At 46.3% G+C, this 23,480-nt stretch overlaps 2 protein-coding genes across 2 annotated transcripts in view; one reads left to right on the forward strand and one right to left on the reverse strand.

Moving 5' to 3' along the window:
- Window positions 1-1,574, reverse strand: part of DCAF5 (DDB1 and CUL4 associated factor 5) — a 40,586-nt gene extending 39,012 nt beyond the window's left edge. The window contains exon 1 of the mRNA XM_083167360.1: window positions 1,216-1,574. Coding sequence (XP_083023486.1) covers window positions 1,216-1,423 — 208 coding nt within the window. The 5' untranslated portion in view covers window positions 1,424-1,574. The remainder of the gene's footprint in view (window positions 1-1,215) is intronic.
- A 4,616-nt stretch (window positions 1,575-6,190) lies between these two features.
- EXD2 (exonuclease 3'-5' domain containing 2) lies at window positions 6,191-13,909 on the forward strand. The gene is made up of 9 exons (XM_083167724.1): window positions 6,191-6,355; window positions 6,926-7,271; window positions 7,805-8,061; window positions 8,963-9,089; window positions 9,746-10,026; window positions 10,903-11,009; window positions 11,190-11,325; window positions 11,418-11,774; window positions 12,773-13,909. Exons 2-9 carry the CDS (start codon window positions 6,939-6,941, stop codon window positions 12,987-12,989), a joined length of 1,815 nt encoding a protein of 604 aa, XP_083023850.1. The 5' UTR covers window positions 6,191-6,355; window positions 6,926-6,938; the 3' UTR covers window positions 12,990-13,909.
- Window positions 13,910-23,480: the final 9,571 nt, after the last annotated feature.

The following is a 23,480-nucleotide window of genomic DNA, read 5'->3' on the forward strand; positions in this document are numbered from 1 at the left end:
TTATGGCTATCCCTGCTTAAGCACAGATGGTATAATCAAGTTGACTGCAATTTAAGTCACCTGTGCCTAATCCTGGATAGCCATACAACCTGGACTGTTGTCTTCAGTCACTGTTTTGCTTATTTGTTAACCTACTCTGTAATTGGGCGCTGCGGATCCCTTGTGGCGCCATATAAAGGATAATTATAATAATAAAATAAGCGACAATGCTGTCTTAATGCGGAAGGCTGCACCGCTTACGGTTTTTCTGTCGCCGCCATCTTGTGTGCCACAGATGAGCACAGGAGTCAGTTTATGGTCCGTGGCGCAGGTCAGTTACATCTGATCGCAAGAGCGATATGTCAATAGATGATCAATCTGTCTACACTTTCAGCCATCTGATATGGTATAACCCACCAACAGTCGGGATTTTGATGGTTGTTTCTCTGACATCGGAATCCCTACTGTCAGGAGCCCTTTATGGGGTCATTGACCCCATAAGTGAAATAGCCCGTGTAAGTCGGGATTCCGGCTGTCAAGCTGCTGACATCTGGTATTCCGACCATCGAAATCCCGACTGTCGGTGAGTCATCCGGTACCCCAATCATCACCTGTATGAGTATGGTGGGCATTAGATCCTAGCGGGCTAAAGGGCCTCTGGCATCCCCACCATGTCCCAGCAGGGGGAGAAGTAAGCTGTCACTATCCACATCTGTTGCCTTTAGTAACCAGGTGGTGAACAAAGTGAAGCGAGCCACCATGCCCATAGCATGGCGAGGGAACATTTAGGGGGTACCATGGTTCAGCCTTGCTCCTCCCCTCCGGTTGTGGTGTGTCAGCAGTCCTCCAATGTGTGTATGCATGGTGGGTTGCGGACATGATCCCTCCCAGGGGTGCATGCTCAGGCTGCAGGTACCCCCGTGGTCCAACTGTATTTGGGCATGCAACTCCAAACCAGGAGCACAATGCCAGGAAACCAGAAAGCCATGTTATGGCCCCCATCCAAGCAGGAAGTGGCTGCTGCAGAACCTCTTGACACAGCACTGGCATGCAGATAGGTTCTGCAGGACCCAAGCCTTGCCTTTTACTGGGTACATTATAGCCCCCTGGCACCAGGTGAATGCCACCTCCGGGCCGGCACAGGTGGATGGGGCACAGCCGCCGTGCCTGGCACCGGGTAGGGCGCCCGGGTATAGGGAGGCGCTATATAGCGGGCTGCGGCCGGGTGACACTTGCCTGACACCAGCATACCGCCGCCATGGTTGGAGAACTCGATGGCGTTGACACAGCCGAAGTGGCCGAGCAGGTCCTTCTTGTACAGGTTCCTGCAGGCCTGCAGCCTCCGCCTCTGGAAGTCCTCCCTCAGCAGCGGCTCTCCGTGCAGGCCCCGCCGGGACAGGAAGCCCACCACCGACCTCATGCCGCATCCCCCGTCCCGTCTCATGGCGGCAGCTACTGGCCGGGCTCGCTCAGGGCTCCGGGGTTCCTCATGCAGATAGGGGCTCGGGCAGCACCACCGAGCTGTGCGGGCTCCACTATCGGGGCCGAGCGGAGCTCCTCCTACCCCTCCTCCCCCAGCTGATCCACCGCTTCCTCCCCCTGACACTGTACCCGGGAACCAGTACACAGGCCGGGCACAGCTCAGCGTCATCCGGCTGCTGCTGGGAGTGGGGGCTCCGTGTGCCCCCACTGCCACTATGTGCCCCCCATATTCCCTGTCACTGTGTGCCCCCCATATTCCCTGTCACTGTGTGCCCCCCATATTCCCTGTCACTGTGTGCCCCCCATATTCCCTGTCACTGTGTGCCCCCCATATTCCCTGTCACTGTGTGCCCCCCATATTCCCTGTCACTGTGTGCCCCCCATATTCCCTGTCACTGTGTGCCCCCCATATTCCCTTTCACTGTGTGCCCCCATATTCCCTGTCACTGTATGTCCCCCTTATACCCTGTCACTGCACCCCCACATACCCTGTCACTATGCCCCCAAATACCCTGTGACTGTGCCCCCATATATACTGTGACACTGTGTGCCCCTCATATTCCCTGTAATTGTGCACCCCACGTCCCCTGTCACTGTACTATGCACCCCACATGGGTGCCAGATGGGGTCCCGACAGTCGGGATAGGCCCCTGTATCACACCCCCCCACATCCCCTGTCACTGTGCTATGCGCCCCCACATCCCCTGTCACTGTACTATGCGTCCGACATCCGCTGTCACTGTACTATGCACCCCACATGGGTGCCAGATGGGGTCCCGACAGTCGGAATGGACCCCTGTATCACACCCCCCCCCACATCCCCTGTTACTGTACTATGCGGCCGACATCCCCCGTCACTGTACTATGCACCCCCACATCCCCTGTCACTGTACTATGTGTCCCCACATCCCCAGTCACTGTACTGTGCACCCCACATGCCCTGTCACTGTAGTATGCACCCCACAACCCCTGTCACTGTACTATGCACCCCACATCCCCTGTCACTGTACTATGTGGCCCCACATCCCCTGTGTCTGTACTATGCACCCCACATCCCCTGTCAGTGTACTATGCGCATAGGAGTGCAACCATTTTATTAGGGGGTGCACCGTCAAAGGGGTGTGTCTAGCACCACCTATTGGGTGTGACTAACACTGCCAACCATGCCTGTTTACCATCATCTATTGGTACTCGCTAAAATATAAAATGTCTCTCAGCCAGAACATAATCTCCGGCCTATTTCAGTTTTAATATTCTTATTACTCTGTATAACAGTACATGCATATAAAGTAAAAAAATATATGGATTATGCAGGTACAGTATCTAGTGATATGACAACGGTCGAGTACAATTAACAATGCAAAACACACAATTGATTGATGGGCACTAATTTTAATGGAATACAGGTCTAAAAAGCAAAAGATTTGGTAAAAGGTATTGCTAGCAGCAGGGAGTTGTCCATAAGGGTGGGCACAGCATTTGGGGGTGCCTGTGCACCCCTCACACTCAATGTGCGCACACCTATGACTATGCGCCCCACATCCCCTGTCAATGTATTATGCGCCCCCACATCACCTGTCACTGTACTATGTGACTCACCTTCCGATACCTCAGTGTGCCCCCATTACTGTTACTGGCATGAACTGCATGCCCCCACATTCTGACACATCACAGTGTCCTCTCATTCCCTGTCAGATAACTGTGTTCCTCAAATTCACAAATGTATTTGCTGACATAGGAAAGTATGTCATTGTATTTTCTGAAATATCTAACTTTAAGTCTGCCATGCGTTTCAAGACTTAACACAGTTTATCCATTTCAAAGTGTGCCATCCCAATGCCTGACATATCACCGTGTACTCACATAACAGATAACTGTTATCCAATGCCCTAACACAGTGGTTCTCACACTTGGGCCGGGATGCAGTTAAAATCCCGGCGGTCGGGATCCCGGCGTTCAGAATCCCGACCGCCGAAATGCCGACACATTCTCCCTCCTGGGGTGTCCACGACACCCCTGGAGGGAGAATAAATTAGTGTGCCGAGCGTAGCGAGCCCGCAAGGGGGGCGATCCACGTCCCCCCCTTGTCGGCATTTCGGCTGTCGGGATTCCGGCGTCGGGATTCTGAACGCCGGGATCCCGACCGCCGGGATTCAATACTGAATCCCTTGGGCCCTTATTCAGATCTGAGCTCAGTACAAATTTGTTCTCAAAATGGACAAAACCATGTGCACTGCAGGTGGGGCAGATGTAACATGTGCAGAGAGAGTTAGATTTGGGTGGGGTGTGTTGAAACTGAAATATAAATTGCAGTGTACAAATAATGCAGCCAGTAATTACCCTGCACATAACTCACACAAATCTAACTCTATACTTGTTACATCTGCCCCACCTGCAGTGCATATGGCTTTGCCCATTTTAAGAACAAATTTGTAGTGAAATCAGATCTGAATAAGGGCCTTGGTCCTCAGGGCACCCAACATTTCATGGTTTCCAGTTTACCCAGCAGGTGCACAGGTGTACTTATGACCCACTAACACATTACCAGGGTCACCCAGCAAGTGCACAGGTGTACTCATTACTCACTGACACATTACCAGGGTCACCCAGCAAGTGCACAGGTGTACTCATTACTAACTGACACATTGCACAGGTGCACTTATTATACACTGACACTTTTCCCAGGCCACACAGCAGGTGCACAGGTGTACTAATTACTCACTGGCACATTAACCAGGTCACCAAGCAGATTAATAGCCTGGCTTCATGCGGAAGGCTACACCGCTTACTGTTTTTCTGTCACTGCCATCTTGAGTACTAGGTGCAACAGATGCGCAGGTGTACTCCTTACTCACTGACACAATACCCGGGTCACCCAGCAGGTGCACTGCTGTACCATTACCCACAAACACATTACCCGGGCCACCCAGCAGGTGTACTCATTACCCACTAACACATTACCCGGGTCACCCAGCAAGTGCACAGGTGTACTATTTACACACTGACACATTTCTGAGGTCACACAGCAGGTGTACAGGTGTAATCATTACTCACTGACACATTAAACTGGTCAAAAAATAAAACGTTTTTTTTTTTTTTTTTTACTTTTTGTCTTTTCTTATAGTTTACAGTTGAACTATTGTTTGGGGACAAGCAGCAGCAGGACACTATTTAGCGCTCAAGAGTCACTTTGACCATTTGTTTGACATTACACAGGTCACCCGGAAAGTGCACAGTTGTACTCATTACCCACTGACATATTACCCAGTTCACCCAGTAGGTGCACAGTTATACTCATTACCCACTGACACATTACCCAGGTCACCCAACAGGTGCACAGGTGTGCTCATTACCCGGGTCACCCAGCAGGTGCATAGGTGTGCTCATTACACACTGACACATTACCCGGGTCACCCAGCAGGTGCATAGGTGTGCTCATTACCCACTGACACATTTCCCAGGTCACACAGCAGGTGCACAGTTGTACTCATTACCCACTGACATATTACCCAGTTCACCCAGTAGGTGCACAGTTATACTCATTACCCACTGACACATTACCCGGGTCACCCAACAGGTGCACAGGTGTGCTCATTACCCGGGTCACCCAGCAGGTGCATAGGTGTGCTCATTACCCACTGACACATTACCCGGGTCACCCAGCAGGTGCATAGGTGTGCTCATTACCCACTGACACATTTCCCAGGTCACACAGCAGGTGCACAGTTGTACTCATTACCCACTGACATATTACCCAGTTCACCCAGTAGGTGCACAGTTATACTCATTACCCACTGACACTTTATCCAGGTCACCCAGCAGGTGCACAGTTATACTCATTACCCACTGACACTTTATCCAGGTCACCCAGCAGGTGCACAGGTGTACTCATTACCCACTGACACATTACCCAGGTCACACCACAGGTGCACAGTTGTACTCATTACTCACTGACACATTTCCCAGGTCACACCGCAGGCGCACAGGTGCACTCATTACTCACTGACACATTTCCCAGGTCACACAGCAGATGCACAGGTGTACTCATTACTCGCTGATACATTGCCTGGGCCACCCAGCAGGTACACAGGTGTACTCATTACTCACTGTCACACTACCCAGGTCACCCAGCAGGTACACAGGTGCACTCATTACTCACTGACACATATCCCAGGTCACACCGCAGGCGCACAGGTGTACTCATTACTCACTGACACATTGCCTGGGCCACCCAGTCGGTGCACAGGAACCCGCACTTTAGTAAATATATCCACTAGACTTCCTACATAACAAACTACAAAAGTATTAAAAGGCAGGCACCCTGTATTTACAAATGTTTAGAATTTAAAAAGTAACTTTGTTTTTCTTATTTAAGTTTCAAACATTTGATACAAATATAATATGACAAAGAGCCCCCTGTGACCTCTGACAGTAACATACAGTACAGGTCTACTCTACACCCATTATATACACTGCAAGTGCTCTGTACCTGAAGCATGTGAGGGTCATCAGGCAGCACTGCAAAAAAATAATGATAATACTAATTTTATATATATATATATGCACGTTTATAGCAAGGACACTATAGAGTTAATGTTCTGTTTTAACCCTTCCACGTGGCTGTTGCCCCTCACTGGCTGTGCTCGTGTTATGACGCCGGAGAAGAGGTCCAGGGGGCCGGCCATGAGTGGGTTAACCTGGGCGCCTTATTTATTGCTGGCTGACGCTGGTGCGTGCTGACGTCACTGCAGGGCAAGGAAGTGTGTGCGCATGCGTAGTGTGCACTGTGTGTACCTTGTGTGTGTTCTGTGTTGCTCCTTCCAGCCGGCACTGCAGTTCGCACCCTCTCCGGGCTCCTGGGCTTGGAGCAGCAGTTTGGGTCGCCTGCACTAAGGTAAGGCCTTGCTAATATCTAGCATTCATGTAGTTTGCAGCTGTAATCTGTTCCTCCTCCCTTGCGTTAAATTGGCTGTGCAGTACACCCTTAAGAGTGCGATTGTGTGTAATTGCACTGCACTTAGTGTGGTGATGCTTACAAAGACAGTGTAATAATCATTGCATTATAAAAAGTAGTTCTGATAGACTATAGTCCTGACTTCTATAGTGGAGATTAGCGTCCTTGTGTATTTTCATCTGCTATTGGCTGTTTGCGCTTGATAATTGAGCACTTTAAAGTGGCACCGCTGCGTATGAACATCATGGAACTGTTGTAGACTTGCTGCCAGAGTTGGATCCTACTGAGGTGTTTGCGAAGAACTTTTATTTCTTCATGCGGTACATATAACCACCGTTGGCGGAACAGTGGATGGTGGGATGTATAGGCTGGAAGAACATCATGTGTTGGCATTAGTGTCCAATTATCACACTACAAGTAGCATCCCATGAAGATGTGTGCGACTCTGGTTGAGGCACCAAATGTTTTTCCTTAAATGTTTTTTCTCCTTTTTTTTTTCTTGTTTAATAGGTATTGCAACAGAATGCCCAGATACGCTGGATTAACACTTGGCGTTGCGTCTCTGGTGGGTACTACAGTGGGGTGTCTTGTTCTGTGGAAGCTGATCAAACGCCGGAGAAGACAGTTGTGTGCTAATGGGGAGCACAAAGACTTGCATGCTGGGCTGAGTAAAGAGACTTGGGACCCTGCTCTCCAGAAACCTTTGAAGGTAGAAATCCCAGTCTTCTCTGCAGTAGAGAAGATTCTCCAGGCGGATATCAAAATCGTGTCTAAGGCTGAAGAATGGGACGCTGCTTGGCCTTTGCTAAAGAAAGATCTGGATGACTTCCCGGTACTTGGCATGGACTGTGAGTGGGTATGTGGTCTTCCATGTAGAGGGCTCGGTGTGTCTAAGTTGTATTGCTAGAAATGTTAGTACATTGCTGCTTTCTATGGTTTACATTTCATATTGACTCTCTACAGATGTTGCCATCATTGCCTGTGATCTGGGCACTTTACTGACATATTGAACTAGTACAGCTATGCCAGTCAATTTTGAAGGAGTTTGACCATAAGTCTGTTCCCCTTCCATGTAACTGGGCTATAACCTCTTGCATCCACCCTTATAGCAGGGAGGCAGGGTATCTTACTGCCGATGTCACTTGAGAGGTTTTGGTAACTTGCTCCTGGCAGCCATTGCCCTGGCTGTATTGCCTGAATGAAATCTTGCAAACTTGGGAGTTTTGCTTGTGAAAGTGCCTCATAAAACTTCATGGCCATTCCTAGAAGTCGGACATCCCTTTTACATAAGCACTGCAAAAATTCCATAAAGGGTTCTCCTCTGCCCCTTCTTGCTGTTTGGCTATGTTATATACATGTTAACGTTAAGTCTGTTCTTTTCTTGTTCAGGTATCTGTAGAAGGGAGAGCAAATCCCATCTCCCTGCTACAGATGGCTTCCCACAGCGGCTTTTGTGTCCTGGTTCGTCTGCCACACTTGGCCATCGCTGACCGTACCATTCCGAAGACCTTGCTCACTCTCCTGGCAGACGGCAGTATCCTGAAGGTTGGCGTGGGCTGCTGGGAAGATGCCTCTAAACTGATGAATGACTTTGGGCTTTCCGTGAAGGGAATCGTCGATATCCGTTACCTGGCTATGAGACATAGGTACATGGGTTACCTTAAAGTACAAGAATGGGGCGATGATGCCAGTTGTCATTAGAATGTCTCAGGAATTAAATGCAATTAATGTATATTGCAATTGAGGGTTTCCCTGGTAGTACTATGTCATGTTCATAGTATAAATGTTGTAGTTCTGTATTGAGGGGCAGAAGTATGACGCTGTGATGTGGAACAGAAGTGAGTCAGTGGGGAATTTGCCCATGATAACCAATCAGCACCAGAAGTAACAGCTAGAATTTGAATACTATACAGACTGGAGAAGTTGCCCATGGCAACCAATTCTTGCTTCTCCCTTATCGCTGCTTCATACATCTGCCCCTGAGATTTAAGAACTGTGGACTATTCATTTTACTTATTTGTCAGTTCCGGGAAACCTCCTCTTTTCAAAGCCACAAATAATGGCTTCAGTCAATGTGTTAATCCGCAATACACTGGAATAGGTTTCTATATAGCTTGTAAGGGCTGCCACAATGTAATTCAGAGTGTAAGCCATACTTAGGGGTGGTATCCAGTTATCTGCAGTCATTGACCTTGTGTAATGGGCTATCCAGTTTATTGGGGTCTATGCTTGTACACGCGGGGAGCAGCTGGAGATGGCTGCTGGCTTATCTCTGGTAGCGACATCACGATTTTGACTAGGTGAAATCGCTTTGTCAAAATCGCCCAGCCTCCAGTCCGTTCACACCCTTCAGTCCACTTAACTCCCAAGACAACAATATCTCCTTTTGGGGGATATTTTTGTCAAGTTCTGAGGGATAAAATTGTGAGTGCAAACCAATATGCTCATAACTGCCATTTTTTTACTTTGCCTTTCGGATGTAAGAGAAAATTCTGAATAATTTCTTCTGAGCTTTAATCAATACCCACATGCTTTCTCTTAATGCAGGAGAGACATTTTTCAGAACAGTTTGAGCCTTAAATCTCTGTCCGAGACCATTTTGTGCCACACACTGGACAAGTCCTTTCAGCTCCGCTGCAGTAACTGGGATGCGGAAAAGTTCACACAGGACCAGGTGGGTACGGCATGTGTACATAGGCAAAGGTTTCTGGGGGTAGGGTCAGATATCCCAATGCTAGGTCAGTCAGTATAATGCAGCAGAGACCCATTGTACATCCCTCTGGGAGGTCTGACCTTTTATCTCCCAGGCTACCTGCTGACCTACATACATCCCTTTGTCTAGCAGCTATTTTACCAGTCACTCAGGCATTGTTCTGCTACGTTACCAGCAACATTACCAGCAACACCTATCATAGCTCACACAATGGACTAGCATATGTGATCCACATGGTAATTAGCTAGCCCAGCTACCTGGCTCTCCCTACTGTCACGCACACTATGGCAATGACCTGTATCTCCAATAAATACATTATTGCAATCTATAACAAATATAAATATGCAGAACACACAGGTGCTCTTGTCTATAAACCTAGACTGATCCAAGGATTAAAAAGTACATTACGAGGTGAATATGAAGGTTCTCAATCCAGGTCCATCTCATTTCGTCACAATGGTAACGCAGAAAAAAAAAATCTTGCCGTCCTGGGATGGGTCATGTTGGGAGGACTTTAAATGTAAGCTTGTATTTTCATTGCTAAAGACAAATGTGTGTTTCTAAACCACAAATGTATTGATTGCAGCCTGTAAGGGTAATGGAGCCTTGTTTTTCAGGTCCTTTATGCTGCCCGGGATGCCCAGGTCTCTGTTGCGCTCTTCCTACAGCTGCTTGGGTTCTTTTCTCCAGAGTCTCCCACTCCCTGGGAATACTTCCTGGGGAAATGCCAAGGGTTAATTGATGCTCCTTTTAAAGGGAAAGGTGTTGCCAGTGGAGACTTAAATGGGGGACCAAAGAGGAAGAAAGAAGGTTCCTGTGAGCTTTCCAGCCAGAACTCTGAAGGCAAGGATCCCCGCAGAAACAAAAGGAAGCCTCTGGGCGTGGGGTACTCTGTAAGGTACTGAAGTGTGTCCCCCTGACCCCTCACCTATGAACATAAGTCTGCTGTATTGGGCACTGCATCTGCTAATGTAGGCATGTCCAAACTGTGGCCCTCCAGCTGTTGTGAAACTACACATCTCAGCATGCTTAGTTTTAGCATTCCCTAATGGCAAGGCATGCTGGGATGTGTAGATTCACAACAGCTGGAGGGCCATGGTTTGGACATGCATGTGCTAAGGCAGTGGTAGCCAACGCCAGTCCTCGAGAGTATCAACAGTTCACGTTTTGTAAATCACCTAGCAGAGGCACAGGTGCACTCATTACTGACCTATCACTGATCCACGGGTGGAGCTAATTACTTCACTTGTGGTTCTGTGAGGAGACCTGGAAAACGTGAACTGTTGGTAGCTCTCAAGGACTGGAGTTGGCTACCCCTGTGCTAAGGTATAGAACTGCAGCCTGGGGAGACTAGGGGCAATGACAGCAAATAAGGGGCAAACAATGCAGTCTGTGTTTACTGACCTCGGATTGTAAATCAACCCTCAATACACCGTGCTGTGAAAGATGCCTGGAGAGTAAGCGGTCGGGGCTGGTGCAAAATTTACATTGTAGTATTCTGTATAGAGATTTGGACTCGCACACGTCATATCAATTTAGCAAAGCCTCCTTGTGCATCCTGGTCATGCAGCGACTAAGATGCCTGACTCTAGAAGATTCTGGTATGCTAATAGGGGGCTGTTTTGGCATGACTGGAGAATGACTGTAGGTACTAGATAGGTAGGTAATACTTAGTATTAGTTGCTTCCTATTTTAATTGAGATCCGGAACTAAAGGTCCAATTAGAACCATGTGAATGGTTAATGAGGGTGACAATGTTCTATGCTCATTGCAGGAAGTCACCGTTGTATGATAACTGCTTTCTACATGCCCCTGATGGACAGCCCCTCTGCACCTGTGATAGGAAGAAGGCCCAGTGGTACCTGGACAAAGGCATCGGTGGTAAGTGTCTTGTGTGTGTCTGGCTCCCACTCCCAATGCTCTCCTTCCTAGACTTTGGTTATAGCATTCAGTGCAACAGATCCAGTCAGTTCTGTCTCGTTTGCTATGTAGTGTCCTCTGTATCTTCTGCTAACCTGGAGTCTGTCCGGCCTTTCTGGCCTTGTTCTCTGCTCTGCTTAGATCTGATTAGCAGTGATCCATTCGTTGTGAGACTGCGGTTTGAGCCCTCCGGTCGCCCAGAGTCCAATGTGGACTATTATCTGACCGTAAAGGAAAATTTATGTGTGGTCTGTGGCAAACGTGAGTCCTATATACGGTGAGTGCAAAGCCTTCTGTCCAAACCACAAGACAGTAACCATTAAATACTTTATTTAACTAGTTTGCCTTCTCCACCCTGGCCCCGTACAGGAAGAACATAGTTCCCCATGAGTACAGACGCCACTTCCCTATACAGATGAAGGATCACAACTCTCATGATGTCCTGCTGCTCTGCACGTCTTGTCACGCCGTCTCTAATTACTATGATAGCAGCTTGAAGCAACAACTGGCCACTGAGTTCTCCGCCCCGATTGGGTGCGAGGAAGGGGTACGGACGTTGGAGGATCCCGTGAGGAGGCAGGTGCGCTCTGCTGCCAGAGCTCTGCTCAGTGCGGCCATGCTGCCAGAGAACAGGAAGGCGGAGCTGCTGTTTGAGATCAGGAACTATTTCAACACTGAGACAGTTACTGAAGACACTCTGAAGGAGGCTGCGGCCTTGGAGACCAGGTGAGGAGAGGTTCTTGCACATGTTTACCTATACCTTGGGCAGCCATACCTGTGCTTAGGAGTGTAAAGGTGCGTGGAGGCTAGCATGCTCCTGGATGTGGCTGCTGAATGATCTAGTTCAGCATATATTATATAATCCGTTTAGGAGCATAGGTGATGCAAGGACAAAATTGTTAACGATCTCCTAGTGCAGAGGTAGCCAACTCCAGTGCTCGACCCCTCTCTACCGTTAATGGTTTCCAGATAGTCTTACAGAATGGCAGGCAACGTCGTCGGCTCCTGTAAGCTTTTATGGTGTCAGTGAGTAATGAGTGCACCTTCTTGATGGTGTGGGAAACCTAAACTGGGTTTGATTGGCGTTTACTACCCCTGTCGTAGTGTGTATGCACCTTTTAAAAAGGTGCAACACTAGATCTGTTTCAGTTGCTTTGTCATAGTCTGGGCAAAACTAGAGGAGGCTAAAAAACTTTACATTAAGTGTAACAATGCGGAGTTGTGTGAAGGAGTTCTGTACAGTTATTCTCGCTAATGCACCAATGTTTTTCTGTACTTATACTGAGCGTACAGAATAGCACAATCTGAATAATTCTTTAGCTCACAGGTCCTCAATCTGTCTTCAGTACACCACACAGTGCATGATTCTGCAGGTCTCCTCACGGAGGGGTAGGATTATTAAGCTTAGTGAAGTGATAGTGTCTGGTTTCTCCTTCATCCACCAGGTGGCACTGGAGATCACAGTGGGGAATAGAGGGTGACCTTTCGGAGCATTGGCACTTTAAGAATTGTCCACAGTGTGGCCAGCTCCTCCCCTCTACTTTCTAGCTTTTTAATCCCAGTTTCTTATTACTGGAACGAATGTTGGATATAATAAATGGTGCAAAGGAGAGGGTATTTGTAGCAGGAAACACTTAAGTAATTTTAGTATTGAGTTATAAATACCCTTTAAACGTCAATTAGACATACAGTTTTTCATATTATTTTTTTTGTTTTTCCCATAGAATTTGTAACGAAACTTATACCCCACACGGACTGAAAGTGGTGCAATGCTTTGCAAAGGGCGGTCTGAAATCCCTAATGGAACTCGAGAAACGCTGGCGTCGACACTTCCTGGATAACATGCAGCCCAAATTTCTGCCCCAGCAGTGGTCTGTTGATCATAACCACAAAAAGCTGATTAAGAAGTATGGAGAAGACTTACCCATCCACCTAGGATAAGACTGAAGCCAGAACACAAAAAACGGACAGATGAGGTGTAAAGTGCTGCTAGGAATACTAACTTTTATACAGAACCACTCAGACCAGTAATAGGTAACCAGTGGCTCTCCCCCCCCCCCCCCCCCCCCTCTTACATACACCGCAAAGCTGTTCTGGTCACAGACAAAGGATCTGTGCTTTAAACTTTGGAACGTCGGACATTATCCATGGCTGGTTTTGAAATTCATCCCAGTTTTGTGGGGTAAAGGATAATTTTTTTTTTGCCCCGTTATTAAAGATCTATTTATTTTTTTGACTTGGTGACCAAAACTGGTTGCCTACTATAAGCTATTTTATATCTGCAGCACTTAAGGACCTGTTGGTGTTTAAGTGCCGCATAAAGTGAATTGTGTTAATAATGAAGAGGACTATGCCTATTAAGGCTGTCAAAAATAGTTTTATGTGTATTTCTGTTGTGCTGTCTCTGGTACATCTTCCGCCTAGTGTCTAATGTCAAAGGACCCTAGGATGTGTAACTTAAGTGGGCAGATCGTTTGAGTTTTTCATGCATTGGGTCTAGATTCCCAATGTACAGATCTGCTTCACTTTAGCAACTGTGCAGAAATTTTTGGAAGATCGCAAATCTGAGCACAAAAATCAGGGGAAACTACGCTTCACTGTTAAGTATTTAATTTCATTGGTTTAGTTTCTCTTTAAGGACGTGGTTTCCTTGCTCCCATTATAGTTCTTTCCGTTGTGCCATATTCTGGGACAGGGGGGTAACCCTGTTGATGTGCATCAGTTTCTGCCTGTTTCTGTTCTCCCATGTGACCTATTTATTATATTTGTGTGGAGAAATCTGATATTTGACTCTTAAAGTACCGTGCCTTTTTTTTTTTTTTTTTCTTGTTTCTTCAAAAGCATAAATGGTTTCTTATTAATTTTCTGTGTTTGTCTCTTATTTTTAAAATGATTTGTATTTCTAGAACTGTTATCTAGCTCCTCACTTCATTAAGGGAAATACCTGGAAGCTACAATGCTGTTCAGATTTATGGGGGGGCAATTACATTGCTTTATTACATGGGAAGTGGTTCCTAAACTTTTCGACTCAGGCATCCTACAGTATAAGAATGTCTTTCACAGCACCCCTAAGCTGAAAGTTGTTACTGAGAATTTCAGAAAAAAATATATTAAATTAAATAAGTTTGATTAAATTTTATCCTTGGGTCCAATTATGTGGTGAGGAACATGATTCACTTCTGTTTACCCACATAATTTATAATTGGAAGCCACAAGCGCTAATTTTGCCTATTTCATTGGCCATAAATAATTGGAATTTGGGTACTTGTGTAATATCTGGGCACCTGAATTTTTTTTTTTTTTTTTTTATTGTATTGCATCGCATGCAATAAAGTGGCATACAATTCATGCGATTTAATTTTTTTTTTTTTTTTATTTTTTTTTTTTTTTTTTGTGACGACCCAATTTTTAATTGTATAGTCACCCATGGGTGATTTCATACCCCCACTATCCAGCTACGCATGGAGTTGATTTAATATAGTGTGGCGAGCCACCGAGCCCCACGAGGGGATGCAGAATACATGTAAAGTAATCCGCTGCACTCGCCACACTACATAAAATCAACTCCATGCGTAGTTGGATAGTGGGGGTATGAAATCACCCATGGGTGACTATACAATTAAAAATCGGGTCATGAAAAATCGCATGCCTTAAGTAGTGGCATGCGATGAAAAAAAATCAGGCGCCCAGATAATACACAAGTACCGGAATTTGTTCTGGACCACCAACCTGAGCCACCCCAGGGAGCCTAGGCGCACAGTTTGGGAACCACTGACCTAGGGGATAAGGCAGAGGTATCGATAGGTCAGGAGTCTTGAAAAAGACCTAGACACCCCAAAGGTTTATATAAGAATTGAAAATCAACAATTTGTTCCCCAAGACTGTAAAACTCAAAAATGGACATTCAGAAAAATTCATTAAATCCATTTGATTTTCCCAAATGGCCATTTCTGTCTGTTTTTGGGAGGCTTTTAGGAGCAGGTCTACTGATTTGCCCCATACATTAACCAACTTTATTGTCAAAGATTGGATAATCTTATAGTGTGGATTTGGTTAGCGCTAGTAAATGGCATATGCCAAATCTGTCTGCTGGGGCTGTGCAATAATAGTGTCTGATTCTGACTTTAGTAATCAACATAACTCGCAAATCAAGCGAGGGTGGAACAACTGCGTATGTGTAACGAATGCGGCTGGAGCTTGACTGACAGGAAGTGCTGGGGGGGGGGGGGGGGTTGGAAATGTGCCATTTTCTGGGTGTGTCTGAAACACCTGGGCAGAGAGTCTGACTGCAATGATGACCACTTACACCTTGTCTCAGTCACAACTTAAGGGTAGGGCCTGACTTAATCACTATTACAGATAGCAAAAACTGCTGGTTTGGAAACAGCAAATTGATTTTATGGATGGATAGCGATCCATTTGCAATTCTGCATGGGGTAGGGTTTCTTTGTGTCTGGGTGGCAGCTGTCTACTTGTAGTAGTCTAACTTTGCACACTAGCAATTGGGTCCCTAGACTACAGGCCGCACTTCATGCAGATTCCTGTTTGAGCCTGTGGGAAGTTGTAACAAATTTACAGGTGTGGTTTTTTTTCTTTTTGTGGGTGCTGAAAATGCGTGGTTCTCAAACTCAGTCCACGCAGTTCATGTTTTCCAGGTCACAGAACTGGTGTATTCATTACTCATTGACACCTTTAAGAGATCCACAGGTGGAGCTAATTATTCCACTTGTGATTCTGTGAGGAGACCTGCAAAACATGCACTGAGGACCGAGTGAGAACCTGTACCTTCACCTATAGCTCTTGGTAATAAATAACCTTTTGGGTTAACATTGAGCCAATTTATTTTGAGGGAAAATGGTCTGGTTAAATTGCCTGAACCATAATGATGGGTACAAACCAGGGCGACAAGGGTCCGATCCATCAATCTAGATCCAATTCTGACCGATTGGATGTAGATTGTGTGGTGATTGGGCCCCCTTCTGTCCTGTTCTTATCAGATGCGCGGGTCGGTCGTTATTCAGATCCTACCTGTAGCCGGTAGGATCTGGAAACGACCATACACTCGGGTGTGGGTCGCGATTGGATCGGAACCCACTCACGGTGCACATCATGAGCGGGTCGGACGAGACACTGACGACCCACTCGCTATGTGCATCGTGAGCGGGTTGTCCTGGTGTGTACTCCGTATAAGTCTCTGGCTGCAACTTTTTTTTTTTTTTTTTTTTTTTTTTTTCTTGGCTCACAAAATTAGTGCAGTTAGTCTAAACCAGGCATCGCCAACGTTGGCCCTCCAGATGTTGTGAAACTACACATCCCAGCATGCTTTGCCACAGTTTTGCTTTTTAGAGCATGCTAAAACTATTGCAAAGCATGCTGGGATGTGTAGTTTCACAACATCTGGAGGGCCAACGTTGGACATGCCTGGTCTAAACCTTGGTGTTTGCCATGTTGCAAAACACCTAATTTTCCAAAACAAATTGTGGAAATGTCATAAATGCATTGGGTCTCACAGCTTGTGAGCAATACAGAACTAGGACTAGTCCACAAGCTCTCCATCCTATTCCGAGTCCCTACATGCTCCTTCCTCCAATCTGTCTATACAACTCGCTCGCTGTGTCCCTGCAAAAATCACTTTTACTTTGTTCTATCTTGTAGCACACAATGGAGTAGTTTTGGTCATAATGGTCAGTGGTGGTACTTCACTTCATAGAGGCGAGTAATTAGATGATATGTATCAGTCGTAGCTACCATACAGGGTAATAGCCATACATTTTTTTTATTTACTACAAATGCACAGAACAACCATTCTAAACACCAAAAAATTATTGTGGTGCACAAATTTTAATTTTTTGGGGGGTTATCGGCAGTAAAGCAAGATACTACAACTGATGTGAGGCTCACTGATGTTACAGATCAAAAACAAACTATTGTGGATTACTGCACACTTGTGATCACAGCAATGCAGTTCAGGGTGTCACATAATGTATATAGGGCAGTCGTTCCCAAACTCTGAGCACTTGCAGGAAGGTGTCTTGGATTGGTGGTCCAGGACCAATTCAAATTATTTACAACAAACTTCCCAACAGTCACAGAGGTGGTGCGACAGCGGTGGGATGTGGTCAATAAAACTGATACAAATGCGGACGTGAACATCGGCAGGAGAGTCCATGTACCAGAAGGCCTAAATTACAATCAGCTACTTATAATAGGTAAAAGTGCTGATCTGGCTCATTCCTATACATGTTGTTATCATCCCAAGGAAAACTAATCCTTGCTGTTGCTCAGGCCAACATTTCATGTGACACGGTCACTTGTGATTCTATAATCCTGGGAAAATAGCCGGTCACACACCACTGTCACTCAGATATGAGGTTGGCTGCGGTGTAATGTGCTCAGCAGGTTAGAAGTTCTAGGCTGTGCTCCCGTCTTACACAAACCTTTTATTGCAGCCGCAAAGAGGCAGGAAACATGTCTCAGATATTGGGATGACCAACCGAGTCAGGGCACAGTTCCCTCAAATTATAAGAGTACCACCAAAATTAGGACAGTTGTCCGATATGCGTTGTACACAATTTTCATGCGTTATGCGCAACTTTGATGCTGCTGAGGGTTTAGAGAAGACTTTTTTTTTATGGTAATTTAAGTAACAGTCACTAACGTTACATAAGCAAAAACGGTACTTGTGAGTTATCCGGACGCCCGATTTCTAAATCGGGTCGGATCGGGACATCGCATCGCATCGCATGCGACCATCGGATGCGATGCGATGCCCCGATTTTTCCATAGGAATCAATGTTAAAATGGACTGAGTCCATTTTAACATGGAATTCAATGGGAAAAAGGGGTCCTTTTCATACCCCTACTATCCAAGTGGGCATGGAGTTGGATATAAACCTGTGGCGAGCGTAGCGAGCCACCGAGCCCGAAGCGTGGCGAGCGGACACGGAATACCGTCCCCTCGCGGGGCTCGCTTCGCTCGCCACGCTTCGGGCTCGGTGGCTCGCTACGCTCGCCACAGGTTTATATCCAACTCCATGCCCACTTGGATAGTAGGGGTATGAAAAGGACCCCTTTTTCCAATTGAATTCCATGTTAAAATGGACTCAGTCCATTTTAACATTGATTCCTATGGAAAAATCGGGTCACCGCATCCGATGGTCGCATGCGATGCGATGCGATATCGCATCGCATCGCATCTGATTGTATGCCTTAACTTAAGGCATACAATCAAAAAATCGGGCGTCCAGATAACTCGCAAGTACCGCAAAAACCCAGCCTAGCAATGGGATTCATTCACTAACAGTATTGTTAGTTATGTTCTGCTCTGTGAGCCAATAGATTCAAAGGGGTGTTCTAGCGGGTACCATCTTTGCCCCATCATTTTAGATGGGGTTATAAGAGAGTTTAGCAGCCTACAGGTGTGAGGGTACACACTACTGGACGCGACAGGGACACTGTGCGAAAAACCGGACTTTACACCCGTTTATGCTTGCCCCTCCCAGTAGAGGGCGAGCAGAAATAATGGGCGTCCGTGATATTTACAACAATTGAATTGCTCTGTTGGGTGCAGGGCAGTTTACACTAGTCTTTCTCAATAGCCATGATAAACAGGTATGGTCATAGGGTAGACCCTATGAAGGTCGATACAGGAAATAGGCTAACATGGCTATGGTCGGAAGGTTGATACACGGATTAGGTTGACAGCGAGTTTTTCAAGTTTCCTTTTGGTCCCGAATTTTGATGTAAGTTGGCCTGAACACCGTATCCATGTACCATGTATGATCGCATGGTGCCACGCTGCGCTCAGCACACTATCCTATTCTACCACGCCCTAGAGGATGGTAGGGTATGAAATACCACCTGTTTTTGAAAATAAATATTAAAAAAAACCCTCATGTTTTGACTGTCGATCTTCCCATTGTTGACCTTCCGGCTCTTTTGACCTTAGCCATGTTGACCTATATCTTGTCGGCCTTTAGTGGTTTACCTACTGTAGGTCCACCTAGCGGCTATTGGGGTTATTCTGGTTGATTTGCCAGGCTGCGAATTCGCAGCCTTGCGAGTCCAAACCCCGCCTTACGAATGGTTGTCTGGTGACACCCATTCGCAAGCACGGTTCACACGTAGGGCACGTGAATGGATGTTACACAGCCTAGTGGGATCCATGGAATGATGGCGAAGGTGCACACGTATAAAAGTGACTATGAAGTCCCTTACATGTGTGTGGATACTCGGGAGGAAGTGGGCGGGCAGCTGACATCCGATGTTGCCAGCTGGCCACGACCCCGCACCCGCGTCACGGCCTTATTAGCATAAGAACACCCATGAAATGCTGGGCATTCCCATGTGATAATGGGGCCGCCCGATGCCACTCTCCACCCCCCGCCCGCTGTCCTGGGTGCACACACCCTGCGTATGCACATGCGCAGAAATGCGTATGCGACGTACAAACACATCGGCCCTGCTGGGAATCAACCAGGATAACCCCCTATAACCCTGGTAAACAAGGTAAAATGTCCCTAACAGGGGAGCAATATATATTTTTTTAAAGATGTAATAAAGGCTTCACTATCGTCAATGAAGATCAGGCCTAGGTATTAATGAGCATGGAGTGCAGTGGATTACTAGACTACACCAGGGAATGCTTCCAATGAGGACGTGCAGGTCACAGCATCCCGGCCTGCACCAAAACAAGACAAGCCAAGGTCAAAACAGGAAACCGTGGAGCAAAGAACCAAACCAGGAGGCCCGGTCGGGAAAATAGCAGATTACACCGGGAAAGCTGCAGCACAACAACATATTCTAAATAACCAGCCACTAAACATACATAGTATCCAAGCACTCTAACATACAAAACTCCATTATCTATAGCAAAATAATAATATACATCTATTTGTGTTCTATTTCACATTCTGCATACATTTTAGTCAGTTTAAAAGCGATTTATATTTAAGACATTTGCTTTATTTAATTTTGAAAATAATTTTTTATGTATAATATAAAATTGATGGTAATTTAGTCGTCGTGCCATCTTTATTTGCGGGTTATCTGTAGTCATTTTTAGTAGAATGCAAATGAGCATTTACTAAGTTTACCTCTAGGTGGCGATGTAGCCTTTTCATTCTCAAATAAATGGCCTTGGAAAAACCCAGCTTGCTTAGAACTGAAGTTAAGCGATTCCTCGCCTTAGTGTATGAGGGCCTTAAAAGGAAAGATAATCAATTTGTTGACCTCCTCACTGAAGTGGATCACTGCATTGTCCACGTCTTGCATGCCTGCCCCCCATACTTATATGGAACAGATCTGCTCTTGTCATCCCACTTAGAATTCCCATGAGGAATGGTTACGGATGTCACACAAAGAGGCTCCCATTGTTTCACTGTAAAATCCTGAGCTTTATACTGACGGATTGCATTGCAAAGGGGCATTTTAGACTGATATTATTTTGAAAATAAAGGAAAAAGGTATTTGAAAATTAGACAGCCCAACTGCCAACCTCTGTCTCATAATAAGGGGTTAAATATATGACGCTTGGAGAAGTGATATCTATCCCCATAAAATGTCATGCGTAAGTTGATAATGCACCAGCCAATCAGCTCCAATATGTAAATTGACAGTTAAGAGCTGATTGGCTGGAGCATTATCACCTTGATAAGATATATGGATGATCTTCTAATTTAAATGTAGCTTAGGTATAATATATTAATCATACATATCACCCTATTAGGGATTGCTAAGGAGAGAACACCTGTTAGGAAATGGTATGTCTTTACTGTTTTGTGTCACCGTTAAGGCATATTCCATCCCATCACTTACAAAATAGTAAAGTTGTGGCCGTGTATTTGGCATCGTATTAATCTAGTGTTAAAAATTGTAACAGTTGTTTAATACTTTTAAACTCAGAATTGACTTCGCTTTATGTTAGAACTGATGTAAAATTTTAACGGAATAATTCAAAGAATTTCTTATTAAGCAAATTTTCTTTTTCATGTTAGAAAAGCTAAATGTCAATTAATATTGTCTATTTAAAATAATTTATTTGTCCTGCACCCAAGGATCCGGAGATGGTACCCAAATGTACCCTTTAGCGACTACCATCAGCCCAATGCTGCAGGCTAATGATTAATGCACACATACATTGCACTTCAACCGGGCGGGATCTTAGTATAGATGGGCTGTGTCCCCATAGCTGACAAAGGTGGCGCATGCCAACAACGTCATCTGGAGATAGCGTCGCTGTGCAGTCACCAGCTAACCTTGCAAATAATGGTATTTATGCCAGTAATTCTACTGCTAATTACAATTAGTACATGGAGTCAATTATATGCACTTCACACTTTGCATTTGTCAGGACCATGGACAGAGGCTCTTTGATGGGTTAGGCAAGATACATCTGTGCATTGTGCACTGCACCCTGGTAAATGACTACATAGAGAAATCAATCAGCTCACGCTCTCTCTGACCATTCCCGAGCTACCCCAAGGGCTTGTGCTGGCTGTAAATGAGAACATGGCTAAATGATGCTCACAGGAAAGCGCTGGTATGCTTTCAGCTGCATTTCAGTGTATTATGTACGGGCCATAGGCTATTCTGCCAAACAAACCTTGTTAAATTCTCGGGAAAGGCATGTCACCAGGCAACACGCCTTCCAACAGGCATCGCTTCCCAGGCTGCTCTCAGCGAGAGGAGCTTCAGTAATCCAGCGCAATGTAAACTGAGCAGAGCTTGTTACAGTTACGGGGCAGAGGCAGGTTTAGACCTTGTGGGGCCCTAAGCAAGACACCGGTTTGGGGCCCACCTCACACCAATAATCCCTAGCACTATAATTTTGCTGCTGATTGCAGGCGGCAGCGATAGAGTACCTTAGCACCTGCACAGTCTATGGATAAATGCTCACCTGCGTGACCATTGGTACTGCGTACAAAACTGAATCAGGCTCTAGGGCTATTGGAAGTAGGCTCAATACCTGTGTCACATTTACAGTAAACTGACTGCCCACATACAGAGGATGAAACCATTTTTTTTATCCTATCAAAGGGACTTTCACAGTGCGGGCAGGTCCATATGATGTCATAATGTCAACCAGTAGTCAGAATCCCTGGGGAGAACAGGTGTCCAATAATATTTTGCCTAGGGGCAGTCTGACCCTCAAATCCACCCATGAGTGTGGTGGTTCCCAGAGTTTGGTAATACATTGAGTATTGTGTCTTCCTTTACAATTCAGGAGATTATGAAAGCAAAGATTGCGGTTTGTTTAACACACTCATGGACCAGATCTACGTGTCCCAGCCACAGATACCCCACCGGCTGTTGCAGACAATACAGGGAACTCTCATAAGAGAGGAGATCCCAGTGGAATAGAGCTGGCCACATCAGAGATGGATTGGAGCAATTTGCCATTTTTATGATAATTGACCCAAACCATTGCTGATGAATGGGCTTCCCCAATTGACGATTGTGTTAAAAAAGTGCATTATGGCCCCCATACACTATGTGATTTGGGCCTGATTTCACCCAATTCTGATGGATCGGGTCATGAAAATGGCCCAAGTCGCATTTGTATGACATCCGATTCGATGCGTGGTCCTGTGCGTATTGGATTCGGAGGTTGTGCAGCCATCAGGGGCACATCATGAGTCCTTTATAGCACCCACAATGAATTATGATGGGGGGAGACTCCGGAGCTCGGCAGGGGAAGCATGGTAGCCGGCGAATAAAAAAACAAAAAACATACAAATGAATGGGCAGCCACTGATTGGCTGAGAGCTCTCTCAGCCAATCAGCAGCTTCCCATTTGGGTGGCCGCTGATTGGCTGAGAGAACTCACAGCCAATCAGTGGTGGTCCATTCATTTGTATGGGTTGTTTTTTGCAGCTTGGCTCCTGGCTCTCCCTGCCCAGCTCTCCGTGAAGACCTCCGCCTGGCTCCCTCCGCCTGCAGCTCCCCGGGAGTGCCTAATCCTATGTGAGCCGGGGAGCTTCTGGGAAAATCAGGACAAGGCAGCCTAATGTACAGTATGGGGCCCTTTAGAGTCTGAGCTCAGACTCAATATCACTGCACTGTGTGGCTCGAAGAAGAGAAAACATAGCCCGGACAAAGGAGGCTGCACGCGGGTCTCCTCCTCTCTTAAAATGTCTGTTTTACCCTTTTCCCATCACAAATGCCGGGTCACGCTTGGGATTCAGACACGGGTCCATCCCAGCAGAAACCAGGCATTTGCCGTGTGACTGATGTCAGATGGGGGCGGGATGGAGCGGCGGTGCATCATTGGTGGCAGAGGAGGAGCCAGCGCTTGAAGCTGACACTTTCTCTAAGTTTTGCCTCCTCCACAGTATGAGCGGTTCCCAGGTCGCTCAGCCTGGGGTACCCGTTCACACTGTACAGCAACCAGGGTCCAACCCAGGATTTACTCTTCTTTTTAACCCGGGTCGG

The sequence above is a fragment of the Crinia signifera genome, chromosome 12 (genome assembly GCF_055691185.1).
Source record: "Crinia signifera chromosome 12, ASM5569118v1, whole genome shotgun sequence".
Taxonomy (NCBI): domain Eukaryota; kingdom Metazoa; phylum Chordata; class Amphibia; order Anura; family Myobatrachidae; genus Crinia; species Crinia signifera.